We start from the raw sequence: 19,123 nt of genomic DNA on the forward strand, positions 1-19,123 counted from the left end.
ATCCTGAAGCAAAGTTCTTAACCTGAAGCACTATTTCTGGGTTAGCGGAGTCTGTAACCTGAAGCGTATGTAACCCGAGGTACCACTGTACACCCTTTTGACGCTGCTCTGCCCCTCTCACGTATTCCCCGCCCTCTCACTCATTGCGCGCCAGCCGTTGACGGAAGAACCGTTTCCAGCCAACCGAAACAGCCGTAACCCCCGTCAGCCGAAACCCGCGCGCCTGAGCCGGGAGTAAAGAGGACACGCCCCTTTCTGCCTTGCGGCGGGGGGGGGGAGATGGGCGGCAGCCGGCGAATAGCGCTCCTCCTGACGGGCGAGCCCTCCCACCTGCGCGGAGGTATTACGAACCGCCGCCTGATAGGTGCGGAGCTGGCAGAAACGTCGCGGCGGCGCTGGAGCCACGTGACGCCGAGTGTCATGGAGTGGGGCGGTGACGGAGACGCCCGCTCTTCTTTGCCCAGCGCTTCCTTGGCTCCCGCGGCGCCGGAGGTTCAGCCATGGCCGTGGTGTTCTCTTACGAGAGCTTGGTCCACGCTGTGGCGGGGGCTGTGGTGAGTTTGACTGCTGCAGCGGAGGTGGTGCGGTAGTGGGGGCTCCAGGGCTGGGCTCCGGGGCTCACTCGCCTCTCGCGCAATACTAGGCTAGGTGCTAAACTGCACCTGGTCGCCTGGGGATGAGTATTCGGGGCAGAGAAACCCCCCCCCCCCGACTCGCACCAGTTTCTTTCTTAGTGGGTGCCTCTCAACTAGTCCATGCCGCTCCGAGTGAATGCAAACGGCCACTGTATGATTTTGCTTGCCCCCAGTTAGTATAGTCGTCGTCGGTGGTGCCCTGCTAAATGAGGATTGGGAGGGTTTTACCGCTTCTGTATTCCTCTCCCTCACGGTTTTTGTGGTGGGTGTATTGCTATGATCGTTACTGTTACGGTGTGGTTATGGGGTAATTCTCCTCGCCCCTGGAATAAGATGCCACAGGTGAACTGTCCTATCGGGTGCACGTTCTGTTGTTAAGTTTTACTTTGATTGCCTATACTCGCCTGCCAGGATTTTCTGCCTGGGATTAAAATACCTGTCTGGGGACAATCAAATGTCCGAACTTGCTGTTGAGCTGCAGAAGCAAAATCAAAGAGGGACAGTAGTTCAGAAAGTGTAAAAGGGTTGGGGAATTGTCCTTTATGTTTCAGTCTCAGCTACAAGATCAATATTTGTAGTAACCTAGAAATAGGTTGCTTATACCCAATCACTCTGTGCTGTATTGGGATGCCAGGATTATCCTTTTTTCCCTCTATCTTCCCTGCTTTTTCAGCTTCTTGTTTCACAACTGTGTAAATGGTAAATATTTTCTTTGATACTAGTGACTTTGAGGCTGGAGTGCTGTTGGATGCAGCCGGCAAACCTGACTCAGGTCAACTGCACAGATCTCTCATACAAGATCAGGGCAGGTTACAACAATTTAAAATTCAATATTAAAAACAGATAAAACAAATGAAAATTTTTTACAAATACATATCCATAAAATGAGAATTCTCTGAATCTCACAACTTCCTCCCATCCCCTTCATGGGTCTTATTGTCCACATTTCCAGCTACATGTTATTTCATAGTCTGTTTTGTATCTATCCATATTGTCGCAATAATAGGTTGGGTCCTGAAAACATACACTTCTGGTAACAAAGCCCAAGGTAAAAAGGTGTGCCTTTAACATTTGCCAAAAACTGCTCCACAAAGAGTGCATTCCAGTAATCACATGCGGAAGTTGCCAGAGTATGGAGTGCCGTGACCAAGTGATCTCTGTTCAAAAGGGGCCATAGCTGGCAAACAAGATGGAGCTGGAAGTAGACACACCTAGCCACCTGGGTCTCAAGTGACAATCCAGGAGTACCCCCAGGTTACAAACCTCCTTCCATAGGAGTGCAACCCTGTCAAGAGCATGTCATCTTTTCACCTCCTGGACTTAAGAATTGAAACACATGATATATCTGTTTTTTCTGGAGTCAGTTTTGATTTGTTGGCCTACATTCGGCCCATTACTGCCCCCAAACACCCATCTAGTACCTTGGCCACCTCTACTGATTCAAAGATAACAAGGAGATAGAACTGGGTGTCATCTGCATATGGGTAACACTTCACTCCAAAACTATTGAAGACAGTTCATATAAATGTTAAATAGAATGGGGGGAAATATGCGATCCTGGGGCACACCACAAGAAAGCTTCCATAAGTTATTCCCCCACAACTGCTTTCTGCAAATAGCCTGGAGATAGAGGCAGAATCACTGAAGTACAGTGCCCCAGCCCCCACCTTCTTGAGCCACTTCAAAAGAACACCGTCATTAATGGTGTTGCAAGCCACCAAGCCCAATAAAAAAGAGCAGGGTTGCACTCCCTCACATCTCTCAATGCAAGGTCACCTTCTCAGTGAATGGTGCTTAGAGCCTAAGCTGGGGATAGATGTAAACATCCCCCCACTCCCAGCCTGATAGCCCCTTGGTCAGCATTGTTGGCGCACTCAGCAGCAGGCTTTATCCAGCTTGTAGGCATACTGCTTTATGTTTGCTGTCCTGTGCTCTTTTGGGGGAGGATAGAGAAGATACAAAAATCACAGATTCATAAATATATACAAGTTATAAAGCAATGGTCCCAATACAGATACAAGAGGGACATGGGCATGGCAGGGGGGCAGCTGGCCCTGCAATCAAGTAAAGAAATAAGAATACTTAACCAACTGACTAATTGCATCACAGATAACTTGGATCTGCTCCCCAACCAATGTTAGAAACTGGGATAGAAAAGCTAGGAGCCAAATGGCTCTTGGGACCTGGTTAAGGGCACCTAAACAGAATGTCTAGTCCAGTGTTTCCCAACCGGTGTTCCGCGGCACACGAGTGTGCCGTGAGACGTTGCCTCGTGTGCCGCGAGATGCCTGGAGGGAGGCGGGCGAGTCGGGCGGCGAGAGGCGGGGCGGCGGCGGCGAGGAGAGGCCGCGCCTCCTGCTGCTGCCTGGCGCTCCTCCTCGCAGCCGGCAGCGCTGCCTGGGCGCCTCCGCGCGACTCTGCCTCGCTGGGTTTGGTCTCCCAGCAGAGACGGGTCACACGCGCCCCTCCCTCCCTCCCTCAGCCTGCGCGGAGGGAGAGCCAGAGAGAGGCATCGCTCCTGCGCGGCGGGAGAGGGAGCAGCCGGAGCGATGCCCCAAACGAAGGCATGGGACCGGAGGGGAAATCCTCTCCGAGGAGGATTGAGCGCAGCTGAGAGAAGCCTTTCGAGGAGCTGCCGTGTCCCCTGGAAACCCCCTTCCCAGCTCTGCCTGCCTGCCTGCCCAAAGCTTGGAGGTTCCCCGGCAAGGGGGAGGGAAAAAACTTTCACTTTTGTGCGTCCCTCCCGGCGTGACGCTGCGCGCTGACGTCACGGGGCGGGGCTTTAATGGTGGTGTGCCACGAGATTTTTTTTCAGTACACAGGTGTGCCGTTGCCCAAAAACGTTTGGGAAACACTGGTCTAGTCGCCATTTTGGGTGGAGGGGGTTGGCCACACTTTTTCTTTATTATTTTGATAAGCATGAACTAATACACAGTTCACATTAGTGACACATTGTTAATATCACATTTTTAACAGAAATTGTTAATACATGTTTAATTTGGTGTTTACAATAAAAATATTGGTACCAAACTTCAGTTTTCAAAGCACTCTACTCTTGTTAAACACCTTAACATATTGTCTATCCTGAACATATACTTCGTGGCTTCAAAACACATACATTTCAGTGATCCTTGAGTGTAATCCAGGCACAAAAAATGGCACCTAGACTTCTTGAGGTGCTCACAAATGGAGACTCTTTAGGCGCAAAATGCACCTGGCACCCTGCTAATTTTGAATCCTGTCCCCAACGTAAAACCTGCCCCCCCCATAAATCCTGGCTGCGCCCATGATGGGGGACCCCATTTCTTACATCTTTCCATTGTGAGAACTGGCAATTTATTCCTGCATGCTGCTTCCTACTTAACCGATTAAAAAGTCTCTCGCAGAAATTGCTACTTGTCTTGAAATTATCTTCACAGCCACAAAGGCTATACATTCTTTGAGAAATGTGATCCTCAGGATTCTAGCAGACACCAGATTCTTTATTGAAAACCAGATACTGTAGTTCTTGGAACTGTGCAGATTTCCCCCCTGTACTTTGTCCATAACATTCTGTTATCACTGGGTTAGGATACATTTGTAAATAATAAACTTTGTGGGACGACTTGTCCTCAATATACAGCTTAATACTTCTACATTGATACCTGCAGCCTTAGTACTGAGAGGATCAATTAGTTTGTGTAACTTGTTGAAGGTGCAGTCAATCATTACTAGTCTTCCTCTACCCATCCCACTAATACACTGTTCAGACTTGTAAAGGTGGAGCAGCAATTGGAGTGAAGTTGAGCTGTTCTATTTGCCCACTGATGAGGCTTTCAGAGCAACATTTTAATTTCTTTAAAGACTTTATAGGATTTAAAACACAAATTTCAAGCCCTTCCCTAACCATGTCTGAGAAGTCTTGATAATTCATAAAGAAATTAGGGTACTTTCTGCTCCAAATAGCTGCTGCTTAGATATGTGTTAAATGCAAATTGGTGTTGCTTAGTTGGGGGTGGGGCTGCCCCTAAGTCCTTTCCACATGAGAAGCGTCTGAATTTTTGAAGAATATAACTTGGGGGTGTCATAACATGCGTATGGAGCCTAACCTAAACAAATAAAGAAAACACATTTACAAATGTGTCCCACTGCCTGCATTAAGGCTACTGGTACTTTCAGAACCAAGTGCAGGGAAAAGCCGGCTGTGCCCTCCAGATGCTTTGGGCTCAATTCAACTCCAGGCCAGCATGACCAGTGGTCAGGGATGATGAGAATTGTAATTCGAAGTGAAAGTAAAAGTCATAGTTATCAAATGGAATTTTCTTTTCCTTGTCAATTTTTAAAGACTTCAACTGTTTATCTTGCAAAAACCTGTGTTTTTAACAAGAAGTTCATTCAAATACAGAAATACTTCAAGGCTCTGATATTTGTTAATCATTGTCCTAGCTTTATTACAGATTTGTAAAAAAACAAAACCATGTGGTACAGTAAAGTTAACTTTATTTTTAAACTTTTTAGGGTAGCATGACTGCAATGACTGTGTTTTTCCCCCTGGATACAGCCAGACTAAGACTTCAAGGTAAGCAAAGATGTACTAAGTAATCTAAGAAGTAAAGATATTCATCTGGGCCCATAAGAAAATGTCAAAATGCATATTCAGACAATGCCTTCATTAGGTCAACAATAATAGTGTGGAATTTTTCTTCAGAACTTTTAACCAGGCTAGATAGTAAAAGTGGAGTGGAGAGAGCTAACGAAGTTGGCTTATAGAATCTATGTCTGGTCAGTCTTGAAATGATGTGTAGGATGAGAAACAAGATAGTCAGATGAAGCTCTGATAGGTTCTCTGCAGGTTTCAGATTGCACCTTCAAAGCGTCTTGAGACTGACCAGATGCATCCTCCTTGACTTCACCAACAACCAACTTTGTTTGCCCTCTCGCATGTGCTCTATTGACTATCTAACCCAGTGATGAACAGTTGGATCTTCCCCACCCCATACATGCCATCTTTTGATGGGTGGGTGGGAGCATAATGATGTCAGGTGACATCACTGTCAAAGTTCCAAGGAGGTTACTGAAATTGCCAGTCAGTGGATTATGGATTACTATTGCAACAACCTCCTTTGAGGATGCACTTTCAGTGCCAATCCGCTGATACAAAGTTCTGAGGAACTCAAAAGTTTGCACACTATTTTGTGATGTTCTGCTTGCACTAATCAATGTATTGCCCTAATATTCAAATATATGTTATGTTTACCCTTGTGTGTATAATTATTGTCTTCCAGTTGATGAAAAACGCAAATCTAAAAGAACCCACAAAGTTCTCTTGGAGATAATAAAAGAAGAGGGCATGTAAGTATAGAACCTTGTAACAAGCAGTATGTGAATATTCACAAATGTTGAGCATTCATCACATCTTTGTCCCTCTACTTCACATATTGTAGTTTCTTAATTTGTCCAATATTTGAGGGGTATTGAGTTTCACACTAAAATGCATGAGCTCGTTTGCAACGAAGCTTTAAAAAAACAATCTTTTTTAGTCACAAAGGCTTAAGTCTTTTTGGGTCATCTTAAGCCAAACTCCTTCATTGGAAAGGGGAGAGTCCAGTGATTAATAGCAGGCCTTTCTATAGCCTCTGTAACTCTTGTTGCACATAAAATGTGTAGAAACCAAGGGCATGCTTTTGAAAACCAGTCCTTTCAAATACTAATTAGAAACTTGGTGCCACAGATTGTAATTTGGAAGTGGGAGGAGGGAGTTTAGTCCTTGTCCTTTTGTGATCTAATAAAAATGACTGGTTGAAAAATGGGAATTACTTAGAAAGTACAGTACAAGCAAGTTGATGTCATATTTGTATTGTAATTCAAAACACTGTAAAAACAAGGGATCGACTATTCCCGTTGTAGGAAATACTTCTGCAATACCGTTCCATCCTTTGGAAAGGGCTGAAACACCTGTCAGAACCAGTTCCCCCAACCAGCCTGATGCTTCTAGACACATACAGGCATCTTTAAGGCCCTCAGTGTGAACTGGATAATCTTCTTATTTATTATAAGGAACAGTTGTCGTAACTGTCAGTTTAAGAAGCATGCAGAACTATTTCTGCTAGGGAACCTTGGGACACTGGTACTGTTGTTTCTTCCCATCCTGTCCATCAGTAAAACGTCTCTAGTTATTTGCACATTTATTCAGAAGTAAGTAGCACTGAATTCATTTAGAGTTATTCCCAAGTAAGTTTGTGTGGGATTCTGATTGTTAAAATATAAATACCTATTTTATTTTGTAGGCATACACTATGACTTCCCAGGTTCTGGATTAGGCTGCAGATGCTGTTGCTTTATTTCTTGCTTATTTGGTGATTTCATGATAGTTACTTTTTGCTTTTATTGCTTGTTCCTTAGCCTGGCACCATATCGAGGGTGGTTTCCTGTCATCTCCAGCCTTTGTTGTTCCAACTTCGTCTATTTCTATACATTTAACAGTTTAAAAGCTGTTTGGGTCAAAGGACATCATTCAACCACAGGAAAAGATTTGATTCTTGGGGTGGTTGCAGGTAATAGAATCCTATCAGTTGTGCTACAAATCTGCTAAGATTTCAAGGGGTTGAACCAGTTTATTACATTCCATGCATGCACTTTTTATGCTACCTATGCTACCTTATTATTATAATTTATATTACTCAAATGCATGTAACTTGTAGTGGATAGAAAAACATAGGTAAAATCTAAACCTGACGCACAGCCTCTTGAAGCATTACTTTTAAAAAATAATTCGGCATTTCTGATCTTCATTAAGAAGTACATGATTCCATGACCTAGATGAATGTGGGAGGCTTGCGTCAATCCAGGGAAGTTATTTGTGAGCACTAAGGTGTGTACCTGTTATGAAAATAAACTTGCTTTTCCTGCTTGCTTAAGCAATTTGTGTGTATCCTCACAAGGCATTCTGCCAGCTATTAGTATGGTGCAGAAATTATAGCAAAATCCTCAGTATAAGATTTCAGAATGTGTGTCTTCTGGGGGTTTTTGGGGGGTGGTGGGGCATTGTACTTTTCTATATATCTTAATTATTTTGTACATTGGATCATTTTTGTACATGAAGATTCAACCTGCTTTTTAAAATGTTAGGGCTCTTTTTACTCAACTTTTTGTTTGTGTTGTCTTAGGTATTGTGAATGTATTGTTGACTACTCCACTCTGGGTAGTGAATACACGTCTGAAACTCCAGGGGGCCAAATTCAGAAATGAAGACATTGTGCCGACTAACTACAAAGGCGTTGCAGGTAGGCATTTGTTGTCATTTCTGTTAGTTTGCATTGGTGCTTTTTAGTAGATTTGTGGACTGAAGGCTTTCATTTACAGAATGGATGCTATGGGCAGCTCTTTTGCTGTTCAGTTTGTAGATTCAACCCCTTTTAAAACAGTGAGGTATTAGATAATCAGGAAATACATATAACAGTAAGAAAGTTTATAGTGTATTACTCTGAGATGGGATGAGTCTAACTGTAACTGAAATTAAACATGTTCCAGCATATCCAACACTGACTCAGCCATCACTCTTTTCTGTTCTCCTATGCTCAATCCAGTCTCTCCCCTTTGAAAAATGAAATCAGAAAATGCCACATGAATAATTAATACATTTAATAGTCATCTGTCCCCAACTTTTTTTAAAAAATGAAATGGGGTGGGTTTCCAACAATGTGATCCCAGTAGCACAATGACTTCATCTTCTCTGTGTATGCAGTCTAAGGCCCCCAAAAAAGTCCTGGGGCTTCCCCAAACTTGCTGGAGAAGATTTGGGGAGGAGTGTGGGGAGAGGAGAGGGAGTGGACTTTCCTTTAGCACAGGCAGAAGCCCTTGTGCTAAAACAGCCCTGATAGTTTAAATTGCAAAACAGCTCAGAAATGGGAGGGAAGTTTCTTGGTGGTATTTTATTGGTGGGGAAACTGCCAGTCAGTATTGGAATCAGGACTCCTAGATTACCTGTTGTTGTGTTCAGAGTTCTTGAAGGTATGGTTGCCATGATTACATTACAAAACATGTTCCATTACAAAACATGTTCTGGGTGAACTAAGTGATTGCTGCATGTGATAAGAATGCTCACCATAGTATCCTATCATTTCACTTAGTCCCCATAACTGTGTGAGAATACATTAGAGCAACATCTTGGGGACTGGGATGGATTAAGAGGCCGAGCAGAATATGTGAAATGACATAGCTTAGGCTGCAAGATTGGGTTCAGCTGCAAGCTTCTGGTAGAGAAAGTGATTGGAAAGAGAGAATACCATGTTTGCTCTGATGTAAGTCACAATTAATTAAAACAGAACTTACCCAAGTAAGTGTCCAGTGCATGTGGCTTGATATATTTATTTGCTTTACTATATTGGACATCCTTTGTTTTTTGTACCAAGATAGTTGTAAAAAACAACAAAATATAAACAGTTTTTTTGAAGTGAACCCACTCTTGGCTCTCCAGGCAGGCAGTGCATTTAAATGCACATGGACTGTGTATGTGTGTTTTCTTCAGGTGGTTTGTGCCAAAGGACAAGCTGTGTTACCTTCTTGTACATACGTGTGTGAGAAGAGTGGGAAGAGAGAGGTAACAATGAATTGGATAACTGTTGCAGGCACTAGATGGTGAAGCTTTGGCAGGACCTGTGGGGGGAAGAGATGAGAAGCCCAGAGGAAGGGAGATAGGTAGGCTTCTAGGAAGCCCAGAGGAAGGAAGGCAGGGAAGAAACTGCCCAAAAGAACCTTGTCATAGTCAGATCTTGGTCCTGATGGATTCCCCCCCCCCCGGTACATAAATGAGACCAATAGAAAAGAGAAGAAAAATATTCCTCATCCCTGGATTACAAGTTGATAGGCAAAATATGCAATTTGTTTCTTCCTCTGCGCGCAAACTGTTGTTGAATATTTAAGATTCCTGTATCTTAAATATTCCTAAAAGATTCCTGCTGCTTCTTTATCCTTCCCATTAGATGCCTTTCATCAGATAATAAGAGATGAAGGAATCTCAGCTTTGTGGAATGGTACTTTTCCTTCGCTGCTCCTGGTATTCAATCCTGCCATACAGTTCATGTTCTATGAAGGACTTAAGAGGAAGATTCTGAAGAGGCAACTGCAGGTGAGATTCCAAGGCCTGCAAAGAATTCAGTTAAATTCTGACTTTAAACGTTGGTCCAATGAAACCTTTTCCTTTATTCACTTTGTTAAATTCCTATGTTGCTAGATTTCTTTCTGCAGTCATATAACCTTTTCTTTATTTACACTTGCAGCTTTCTTCGCTAGATGCATTTGTTATTGGAGCAATAGCCAAAGCGATCGCTACTACCCTCACTTACCCTATGCAGACAGTACAGTCCATCTTACGGGTGGGTATCCATTGCACCAGATCACTTTCATTTTACTGTTTCTTTATACAGTTGCCTTTGGCCAGTATTCCAGAACTCAAATTGACAAACATCTATTCCATCTTAATTTGTTGCTGTGGTTGAAGAGCACATCTTCTCTTAACTAAGTCTAGAAAGCTCCTTGAGTCATAATCACTCTAACTGAATGGGCAAGAAACTGCAGCAAATGTGAGGTTACACGTCTGATTGTAAACAAAAGTATATTTCTTTTGGGGGAAATGAGTACAGTGGTGCCTTGGGTTACATACGCTTCAGGTTACATATGCTTGAGGTTACAGACTCCGCTAACTCAGAAATAGTGCTTCAGAATGAGAAAGGAAATTGTGCTCCAGCGGCGCAGCAGCAGCAGGAGGCCCCATTAGCTAAAGTGGTGCTTCAGGTTAAGAACAGTTTCAGGTTAAGTATGGACCTCCAGAACGAATTAAGTACTTAACCCGAGGTACCACTGTAACTGTTTTAGTGTCTTGTGTTCTAACTGCATAGCATATGCTCTCCATATTGGATGCTCTGGGCAACTTTTCCTACTTCTTAGAATACATAACTACTTAGCACTTAGGTTAGATTTCCCAGTTGGCTCTCTACATAGATATCGTATGTTGTTAAGCTGTGGGAAGAGTCTGACAACCCCATATTCTTTTGCTTAGAGGGCATATTTATTATACCACTGCTACCACTCCAGCCATAATGAAAATGCATAACTTTGATGTGTATGGCTTTGTTTGGTCAATATTTAACATATTTTGGGGTGAGGGGAGACTGCAAGCTGCTCTGACCTGAGCAAGAAATGTAATATTTAGCACTGAACAACTGGATATGGGAGAACGATTTGAATATAGGGCTGGATCATTTATTTCAGATCAGACATAGTAAATAGAAATTAGAAGAAAATAAGGCAGGAAAAGTTGCTCATTGATTCATATTGTCTCCTTTTCAGTTTGGACGTCACCATCTGAACCCAGAAAACAGGAGACTAGGCAGCCTTAAGAATGTTATCTACCTTCTTCGACAGAGAATAAAGTAAGCTTTGTCTTTACTTTATCCATATATATCTTAATATTGTCCTCTACTGTATCAGCATCCTGATAATCTGCCCTAAATAGCTGTATAATTTTTATTCAATAAAAAGTTGACCTTTAAAACACTAAAAGGGTCATACAAGATCAATAATCCTCTTTATGAAGACTTTTTGATCTAGTGTGATGGAAATATTAAGCAAGCCAGGTGATTATTTTCCAAATATAATAGTCACTGCTATGTTTACCACTTAATTTATCTATTTCCCCCTACTCTGCATTTGCACTCAACAGACATGTTAGGCAGCTTATAATGATAAAACTACAATGTAACTTGGAGCAGCCTTATGATGAAATCAAGTTGATGGGTATTCATTGTAGTGCTAGGAAAATCCTTGTACGAGCAGAGTGATTTCCAGTTGCACAACAGGCCTCCCCCCCCCCCAGCAGGCCCGCTAAATTTGTTTGGGAAGTTCACCCACCCCTCTGGAGCAGAGGTCATTTTGGAGACTATTTTCCAGGCATCCCCACCATCTGAGGTACAGATAGAGCTTCTCATTGGTGGCCCCCTGTTAGTGGAATTCCTTCAACAGAAAGGCTCACCTGATACTGTATTATATTGGTATATAAAATGTATTATACTGGTATATAAAACACCCTAGAAGCTTTGAGGAGGGATAGTACATAAATAATTTAAACAAATAAACAGGCTTTTCACTTACCAGTAGTTTGAGATTTGGGGGCAAGCAGCAGATGAGAGAAGGGTTAAGCATTCTTCTGCCAGACACTTTTCTCCTGAAAATCATGCTCCCCCCGCGGGCACTCTTTTTGAAAATAGGAGCAGTAGTGCCTGGAGGAAGAACGTTTCAATCCTAGGTAGCTTTAACAATTGGTGGTGCAGGCAAGAACAGACATACTTTATGATGTCCTGGCATTGTATGCCATTTTGCTACATTTGGAAAGTACTTTCTTACCATATGCTAAATCTGCTTTCTCGATAGGCGTTTTGGATTAGTGGGTCTCTACAAGGGCCTTGAAGCAAAGCTGCTCCAAACAGTCCTCACTGCTGCACTGATGTTCCTGGTCTATGAAAAAATTACTGCTGCTACTTTCACAGTCATGGGATTAAAACGTTCACTTAGGAACTGAAGTCTGGGCCTCCACAACACATTAAACTCGGGGAAAGAAAGACACAAATAGCTGGGACACAACTGGGTGCCATGGAAGCTTCCTCTCAAAGGCCACAGGACTCTTCCGCTGTGTTCTTGCTCGCAAAGCTTCAGAATGTACCTGAAGGGGAAGCTTGAAGAGTAATCTGGAACTCTGCACTGTCAGTCACCGTATGATGGCTTGACCATCTTTCTCTGCAGCTATTTTGATTAGGAAGCAAACTGGAAAATAAAATTTCACTATTGAGAAAAAGAAGCCTACTAAACTCATTGGAGAGCTTTAGTTACTCACTGTGTATAATTCATTCTCCATTTGCTGTCAGTGTTTTTCACGGGTTTGATATTGTATAACCTCATCGATTATTGGCCCATTAAAAGACTTCATTAAATAACTATTCTTTTAGTATAAGCTTTCTTTTAATTTGCACAGTTGACCTAAAAGAACTGTCCTATAGAGTCTTCTGCCTACAGTAGACTAAGGTCTATGCAAATACATTGCTTTAAGCTCAACTTTGTTTAGTATCCCAATGTCTCATCCATTGTGGTAAAAATTATTAATATATATCAAGAATTGGTAACCTTTTTGCCCAGAGAGTCACATTTGCACTTCACCAGCAGAATCACTAGATCACCTTCCTCATTGCCTCTCACATTTCCCATTGGGGCATTAGGAGTGTTCAGTGGCCCAACAGCCCCTATGCAAATGGCTCACTTCCCAATATTATATTTTTCAAGTTGTGAGAGGAACCTTGTTTCAAGTTGTGAGAGGAACCCCAGCTGGCTCCGGACGATCACCAGTCTCCCGTGGAACAGCATCAATTCAGCGACACGAGCCTCAGATACGTTTAGAGACCCGTGCACGCTCTGTCAGCAGAGTGTGTAAATCACCTCACAGCAGAAGAGGCGGACAGAGAGATGTGCAAGCGAAAATGTACATCATTTTATTCAGCATAGTTTAGGAACAAAGGAAAACATGTCTGCTTGCCTTCGTGTCCAGCAAAACAGCAGTAACACAAAAGCTACATACAACGGAAGTTCCCAGCGAGTGCTGGAAGTAAACAGGCATGTGACACACAACAGCTTGTTCCCTTTTAAGGTGGAACGGAACTATATCCTAACATCCACTGCCATTACTATTCTCACCCCACAGCTGCATTGTTCATTTTGTTTAGCAGTGGAGCCACTTGTTTCATCAGTGCTGCCACCACCAATTCCAACAGCAAATATGGCAGGTGTCTTTCAGGGCAAACAGAAGGTCCTTGCAGGCTAATTCTGGCCCATGGGGCAGTTGTTCCACCTGCTCAGCATACACCAGTGATGAAAGTCTATCAGATTCCTGCTAGAACTGGTCTTATCGGATTCAGATTCCTTAAGTTTAAGAAATTGAAAAGTTCCTTATATTCTCTTCTGCACTGTGACATATTCAATCTGAAATGGAAAATTGGGAGTTTATACAGGTAGTAATCTGAAGACTGCAAAACCATCTGATTCATATCCTAGTACTCTAGTTTGTTTTCATGAGTCTCAAAAATGCTTTACCTGAGGTTCTGAAAATCTGAATCATTGGCTAAAACCTAGTTTCTGTCAGTATCAAATAGAGTGGAGTATCCCTTTCTTACCTCCAACCCACCAGAAAGGCCATCTTGGATATGACAGCTTCAACTCGGTATTATTATTACTATGTGAGCTGGTTCAAGCTTCCTGATAACACAGGAACAGGTAATGTTCAGCCTTGGGCTTTCACACTTCCCCCTCCCTCTCTTGAAGGTGGAGCCACGAGGAGAGCAGCAACATTTACTTCCATTTTTCGCTAACTGCAACTGGTTTCATCTGAAGCCAACAAACCACCCCAATAAACAATCTCAATAGTTGTTTGTTTGAAATAAGCTAACTTCACACTGCAGAATAGTGAAGCTGACTTGTTTTAACAGACCATAGTTAAGTTTCACCACAATTTAAGGTTCAGATGTAAAGTGAAAGCTGCTGAAGAGGTTAATGGAACACATGAGCCAATGCTTTATTCTTCCATGACAAACAATGGTATACTGTTAGGCTGAAATTGGCTTTGTTTCTTAATAAGTGTAAATATGACACAGACTTAAAACTGCAACTGAATTTTGAAGGAGAAAAGTTGGACGAAACAAAAACCAAGCACCAACCATATTATTGTAGCTTGTAATTTGGCAGTCTCTTGTTGTATTCAAAGCAGTGCAAAACTGGAAAGTACGCAGTAGTGCTTTTTGGTATTTCTGCCAGCAGCTGCTGCGATTCCTTTTCGGACCGTTGGGTCTGCTGCTGGAACATCAGCTTCCTCTGTTTTGGAGTTCTGCTGTTCCTCCATTTCTCCTAACTCAAGCACACCTCACTCAAGTTCCTCCTCTAGTAAACCCAAATCCCACTTCTGACACCTGTGTTGTGTGCTACCCCAGTCTCCGAGCAGAAAGAGATCCCAGGGGTTCCAAACACTTTCCCAGTATACAATCTGAGAATGAGGGAGCTCACAGCATTAAAAAACCCCCATAGAGTCTGCTACCTCTATGTTTCCAGAGGTCCAGCTTAGGCTCAGCACCAGGCAAGACATATGTCTCTGTCAGCCACTTCCAACCTTTCACATCTGGTTATTGTTCTCCTATGTACCAGCTAAGTAAGTGGAGCGAGTGAAGGGCCCACCCATTTGTTCTATGGCACAGAACAACTTATTTGGATATTCGAAATCACTCTACTTAACTAGCCAGCCAAAGCCATTACCTTGTGCTATAAACATATGCCCAGATTGGTAGACTTTATGAACGCCTGCAATGGGCAGACCAACTTCTGTGTTTGAGAGTCAGTTATCTCACACTGCCACTGTATTCTTCAGCAATAAAATGGGACAGATGCTATATGTACATGCTTTATTTCATAATAATGTATTTTGTAATAATGTACTGAACATATATGTGTGTTTCATTTGGCCTGTGATGTGGCTCAATTGATTGCATTATTTGGTATGGTTTGATCTGCATATGCTTTCTTCATCCCAGCTTTCTGCTTATGATGACACCCTTTTGTCTTTGGTTATGTTGGGTTGAACTGTGAGAACTTCAAACTGTGTGGGTGTTTTGCTTGGCAGAAGTGATCTAAAGATGTGGCAATGCAATTAAGGGGGGCAAATACCTTTTGCTATTACGGTAATCCCTTTCTCCTCAAACAGATTATGTTCCCTAATCCTACCCAGTACCTACATCTATCTTTCATTTTATTTTATTTAAACAAATTTATATTAAAAAGTAGGTAGCCGCTCAATTCAGATTTGGGCCACTTATCTCAGCCAACTTGTGGCCTGCATAACACACATCAGAAAGCTATTAACTACAGATTCATTACATATCTCGCATCAACCAAGCTCATCTTTCCAAATCTGTCCCTGCATCTGTGCAGGCCATTTCTCTGGATCTTCCTTGCTGAGGTAGGTAATAAAACTTTGCTACATTACATGAGTCCATTTGTCCTTTTGTGTGTGTGGACTTGGTTCACCAGTTTTTCCAGCTGAGCGACATTCCATACCATGAGGTACCATGAGTCCAGAGAAATCTCATTGCGTACTTTCCTGTTCTGAAACCCTAGCCTAGCTGCCACCAGCAAAAACACTTAGAGAGTAATGGGTCTTTTTCTGCATTATCCCCTTGTCTGCCATAACTTTCCACAAACATATTTCCTGTTATTTATAACCCAATTATGCTTTGTGTTGATTTTGAGTCCTTGTCAGCTTCAAGTTGACCATTCATAATTGAACAAAGGTGTGAAAAGGTTAAATGATAACTGTCAGGTCACAGACTTGGACTTTATTTCTTACAACTTAACTTACTGCAACATTTTTGAGAAATCAATTGTTCAACCTCCGCATCTCAGTTGGTACTGACAGAGACAATCTACCTATAACTGGCTAATAGAGTTGCAGTGGTTTCAGACACCCAGTTTTTCAGCTGCATAATGGCACTTAGCAATTGATTTCAATAAGGCAAAAGTTGTGTGAAGAGTATCTTTCACATTTCAGCTCTGCATCCAGCAGAGTTGGTTGTTTTCCAGGTGCGCTCCAGGTACCAGAATAGATGCACAGATGCTAATTGTGTTGGGACCATGGGCAGCAACACAAGGGAGGCAAGAATGAGTTTTTAATTGAGCTTTAAAGCTTCTGAAAACTAGTATATTTATTAGTAAGATCAGAAACTTGCTTTTTAAATTAGTGTCAATTCCAATAAGATTAGCTGTGTTACAATAAACTAGTTATGCCACTAGATTCGTTCTGCTTTAAATGCAGTTGGAAATTTTTGTTATGTTCGTAGTCTATTGTAAACACACACCACATTCTGGCAGAATAAAATTGCAAAGAGTTTAATATTCAAATGGTGTTAATTATAGTCATATCTAAAAACAATTTCCCACTGCTGTTACTTGTTCCAGTGATCTGTATACAGTAGTTTAACATAGAAATGCTATTATATGGTACAGCCACTAGAGGTCATAGGATGCCAGGAAATATTATGCTATATGCAGTCTTAGGTATTTTTAAATGGAAGTGTTCAAAGTAGGTCTTAGGCTGCATACTTAGAATAATTTAATGGAAAGCTGTTTAACCTCTGTTGGCCTTAAACAGAAAGGTGTTTAAGTATTGTTAAGTGGGGAACTTTTCCATTCTTTCAAATGATTGGGGAATTAAAAGGAATCTTATGCACTAGGCAATGATTGAGAAAACATTATTGCAGGATTGTGGTTATTTTGGATTAGTAAAAATAGAGCACAAGGGTGTTAATCTGTGCTTTATGTAGCATTAGTGAGTCAAAAAAAGAGAAAATGTTGAAGACTTCCTAAGACCGGGAAAAGCAAATAAAGCATGGAGTAAGTATCTTGTCTACACAAGAGGAAACTAGGGAACCAAATAATATACATATTGAATAGCAGAATATCACTGAAGCATTCTAGTACCATTGATCAACAATATGTGGTGTATGTATCTAAAGCTTAAACAAAATGCCTTAATAATTACAAAATGTGGGAGACAGATCAAGCATGTGACACTTAGGGAAAGCATCAAAACTAATCGACCCTCTTCTAAAGATGTCCTTAATTCCACTGTAAAATTTCTTTATACGGTACAAGGGGCCTCAGCCATTTGGAAAAGCAGGAAGAAGACCACTTGGAGAACCATATTCCTTGAAGTATAATTTGTTTTGGAACTACGAACTGAGAGAAAACAGCAGGCAGCACCTCTGTTTCTACAGCCCCTTAACATGAATGCTTATATTTTTAGCAATAGGCTGTCCTGAATTCACCCTAATTTTATTTAGCAATCTCTGATGCTAGATAGTTGAAGTAGTATTAGTATTGGGGAATAGAGGGGCTGTGGTTGTGAACAAGCTGGCTTTGGCAATCTACAGTTATGCAATACATTTATTTGGACTAACCAAGGTACCACAAAATAGTGAGCAAGCTTTTGAGTTTTTTTGAACATCAGGCTGGATGTTACATCCAGCCAGAGTTTAGGAAGAAGGTGAAGCAAGAACATATTGGCTTAATGCAGTAGCCAGGTCTGCCCCTGCATTTGATGTAGGCAGCAGATATTGGAGGTGGCAAGAGCCACCAACTGCTCCTCCTAACCTAACCTGATCTGCACTCCTTAAGTTAGCATGCTACCTCAAGGTATGGTAGGAGATGTTATCTCAGCATTAAAATAAAATTAAAATGTTTTAAGTCATCAGTAGAGTTGGATTTTGTAAGTGCAACAGGGGGGATGAAAGTCCTGTAGTTACTCAGATCGGCCTTAAATTCCAGGTCAGAGCAGAAGTAAACAACAACATAGATATTTTTTATATTAGCAAAGCTGAATATCCGTTTTAGGTGATGTACTAGTAGGTTAAAAAAACCCCAAAGCCAAATTAGGTAGTTTCTTCTAGGAGTTGGGAAATACATAGTCCACAAAAAGCAAACTGTCTCTTTAGCTGGTGGAAAATTAATCTGGTTGTAGATACACACATATAAAATCCGTTCTGAAAATGCCTTAAAAAAAAGTTTTTTAAAAATACATTGAATTTTCCATAAGGCTCACCATTTCCATCTAGTGTCACATTGTATATTGCACTTAAAACGCACACAAAACGTTTTCTTTGCAGCTGTAGAAACTGTTCCTTTTGCTAGATTCCTCCTCAACATGGGAAGCTGTCTTACATCAAGTCAGTTCGGCCCCACCTTGTTCAGTCCTTTTGGCATTCCTGGATCGAGTTTGCCGCAGCCCCATCTGGAGGTGTCAAGCAGGGATGGAACCCTGTGGCCTTTTACCTGCGAAAGCACCTGCCCTACTACTGAGCAGCGGCAGAAGTTTCAGAAATTTTGCATGCTTGATAGAACTGGTTTTTTTAAATGCTTCCGGTTTTCCCCCCCTCCAAACCTTTTAAAAAGGTAAAGGTAAAGGTACCCCTGCCCGAACGGGTCAGTCTTGACAGACTCTGGGGTTTGTGCGCCCATCTCACATCTATTGGCCGGGGGCCAGCATGTTAATTCGTGTTTAAATATACGATTTGCATGTTTATTTGGAAGGAAGTCCCCTGAGTTTAATAGGGGCTCCTTCCTAAGTAAATGTGCGTGGGAATGCTTTATTTCTGTCTTTTCAGCAACGTGCTTCGGATGCTCCAGTGAAAGATTTATTTATTAACGGTCAGAGACAGGCGGGCCTATGTGGGGGTGGGGGGCAGATATTTTAAGCCTCTGCAAAGGAGCAGCAGCCCGCTACGTGCCTAGGCTGGCGCACTGTCCCTTTAAGGGCTCCTCCCCCTCCTTCCTCGCGGCTCCTCCGCGGCGCTCGAGCACGCCAGCCTCACCTTCTGCCGATGACATAATTCCTATCCTCTAATTGGCTGCTTCCTTCTTCAGTCACCTTT

The 19,123-nt window shown here is 42.2% G+C and overlaps 1 protein-coding gene and 1 long non-coding RNA gene across 3 annotated transcripts; one reads left to right on the forward strand and one right to left on the reverse strand.

The window, feature by feature from the left end:
• Nucleotides 1–318: 318 nt before the first annotated feature.
• Nucleotides 319–12,604, forward strand: SLC25A17 (solute carrier family 25 member 17). 2 transcript variants are annotated; one of them, XM_082241316.1, is made up of 9 exons: nt 319–340; nt 5,133–5,193; nt 5,900–5,966; nt 7,017–7,168; nt 7,781–7,897; nt 9,596–9,741; nt 9,893–9,988; nt 10,962–11,044; nt 12,042–12,604. In XM_082241316.1, the coding sequence occupies exons 2-9, from the start codon at nt 5,139–5,141 to the stop codon at nt 12,187–12,189; spliced, it is 864 nt and encodes a 287-aa protein (XP_082097442.1). In that variant the 5' UTR covers nt 319–340; nt 5,133–5,138; the 3' UTR covers nt 12,190–12,604. The 2 variants fall into 2 exon arrangements, with proteins under 2 accessions (XP_082097442.1, XP_082097441.1); XM_082241315.1 differs by lacking the exon at nt 319–340 and adding an exon at nt 392–554.
• On the reverse strand, nt 12,086–19,118 carry LOC309542506. Its single transcript, XR_014224269.1, has 2 exons — nt 19,064–19,118; nt 12,086–13,637 (listed from the first exon to the last, which is right to left on the reverse strand). It is a non-coding gene; the product is annotated as an uncharacterized lncRNA (long non-coding RNA).
• Between the last annotated feature and the right edge of the window lie 5 nt (nt 19,119–19,123).

The sequence above is a fragment of the Podarcis vaucheri genome (genome assembly GCF_965113315.1).
Source record: "Podarcis vaucheri genome assembly, chromosome: 10".
NCBI lineage: Eukaryota > Metazoa > Chordata > Lepidosauria > Squamata > Lacertidae > Podarcis > Podarcis vaucheri.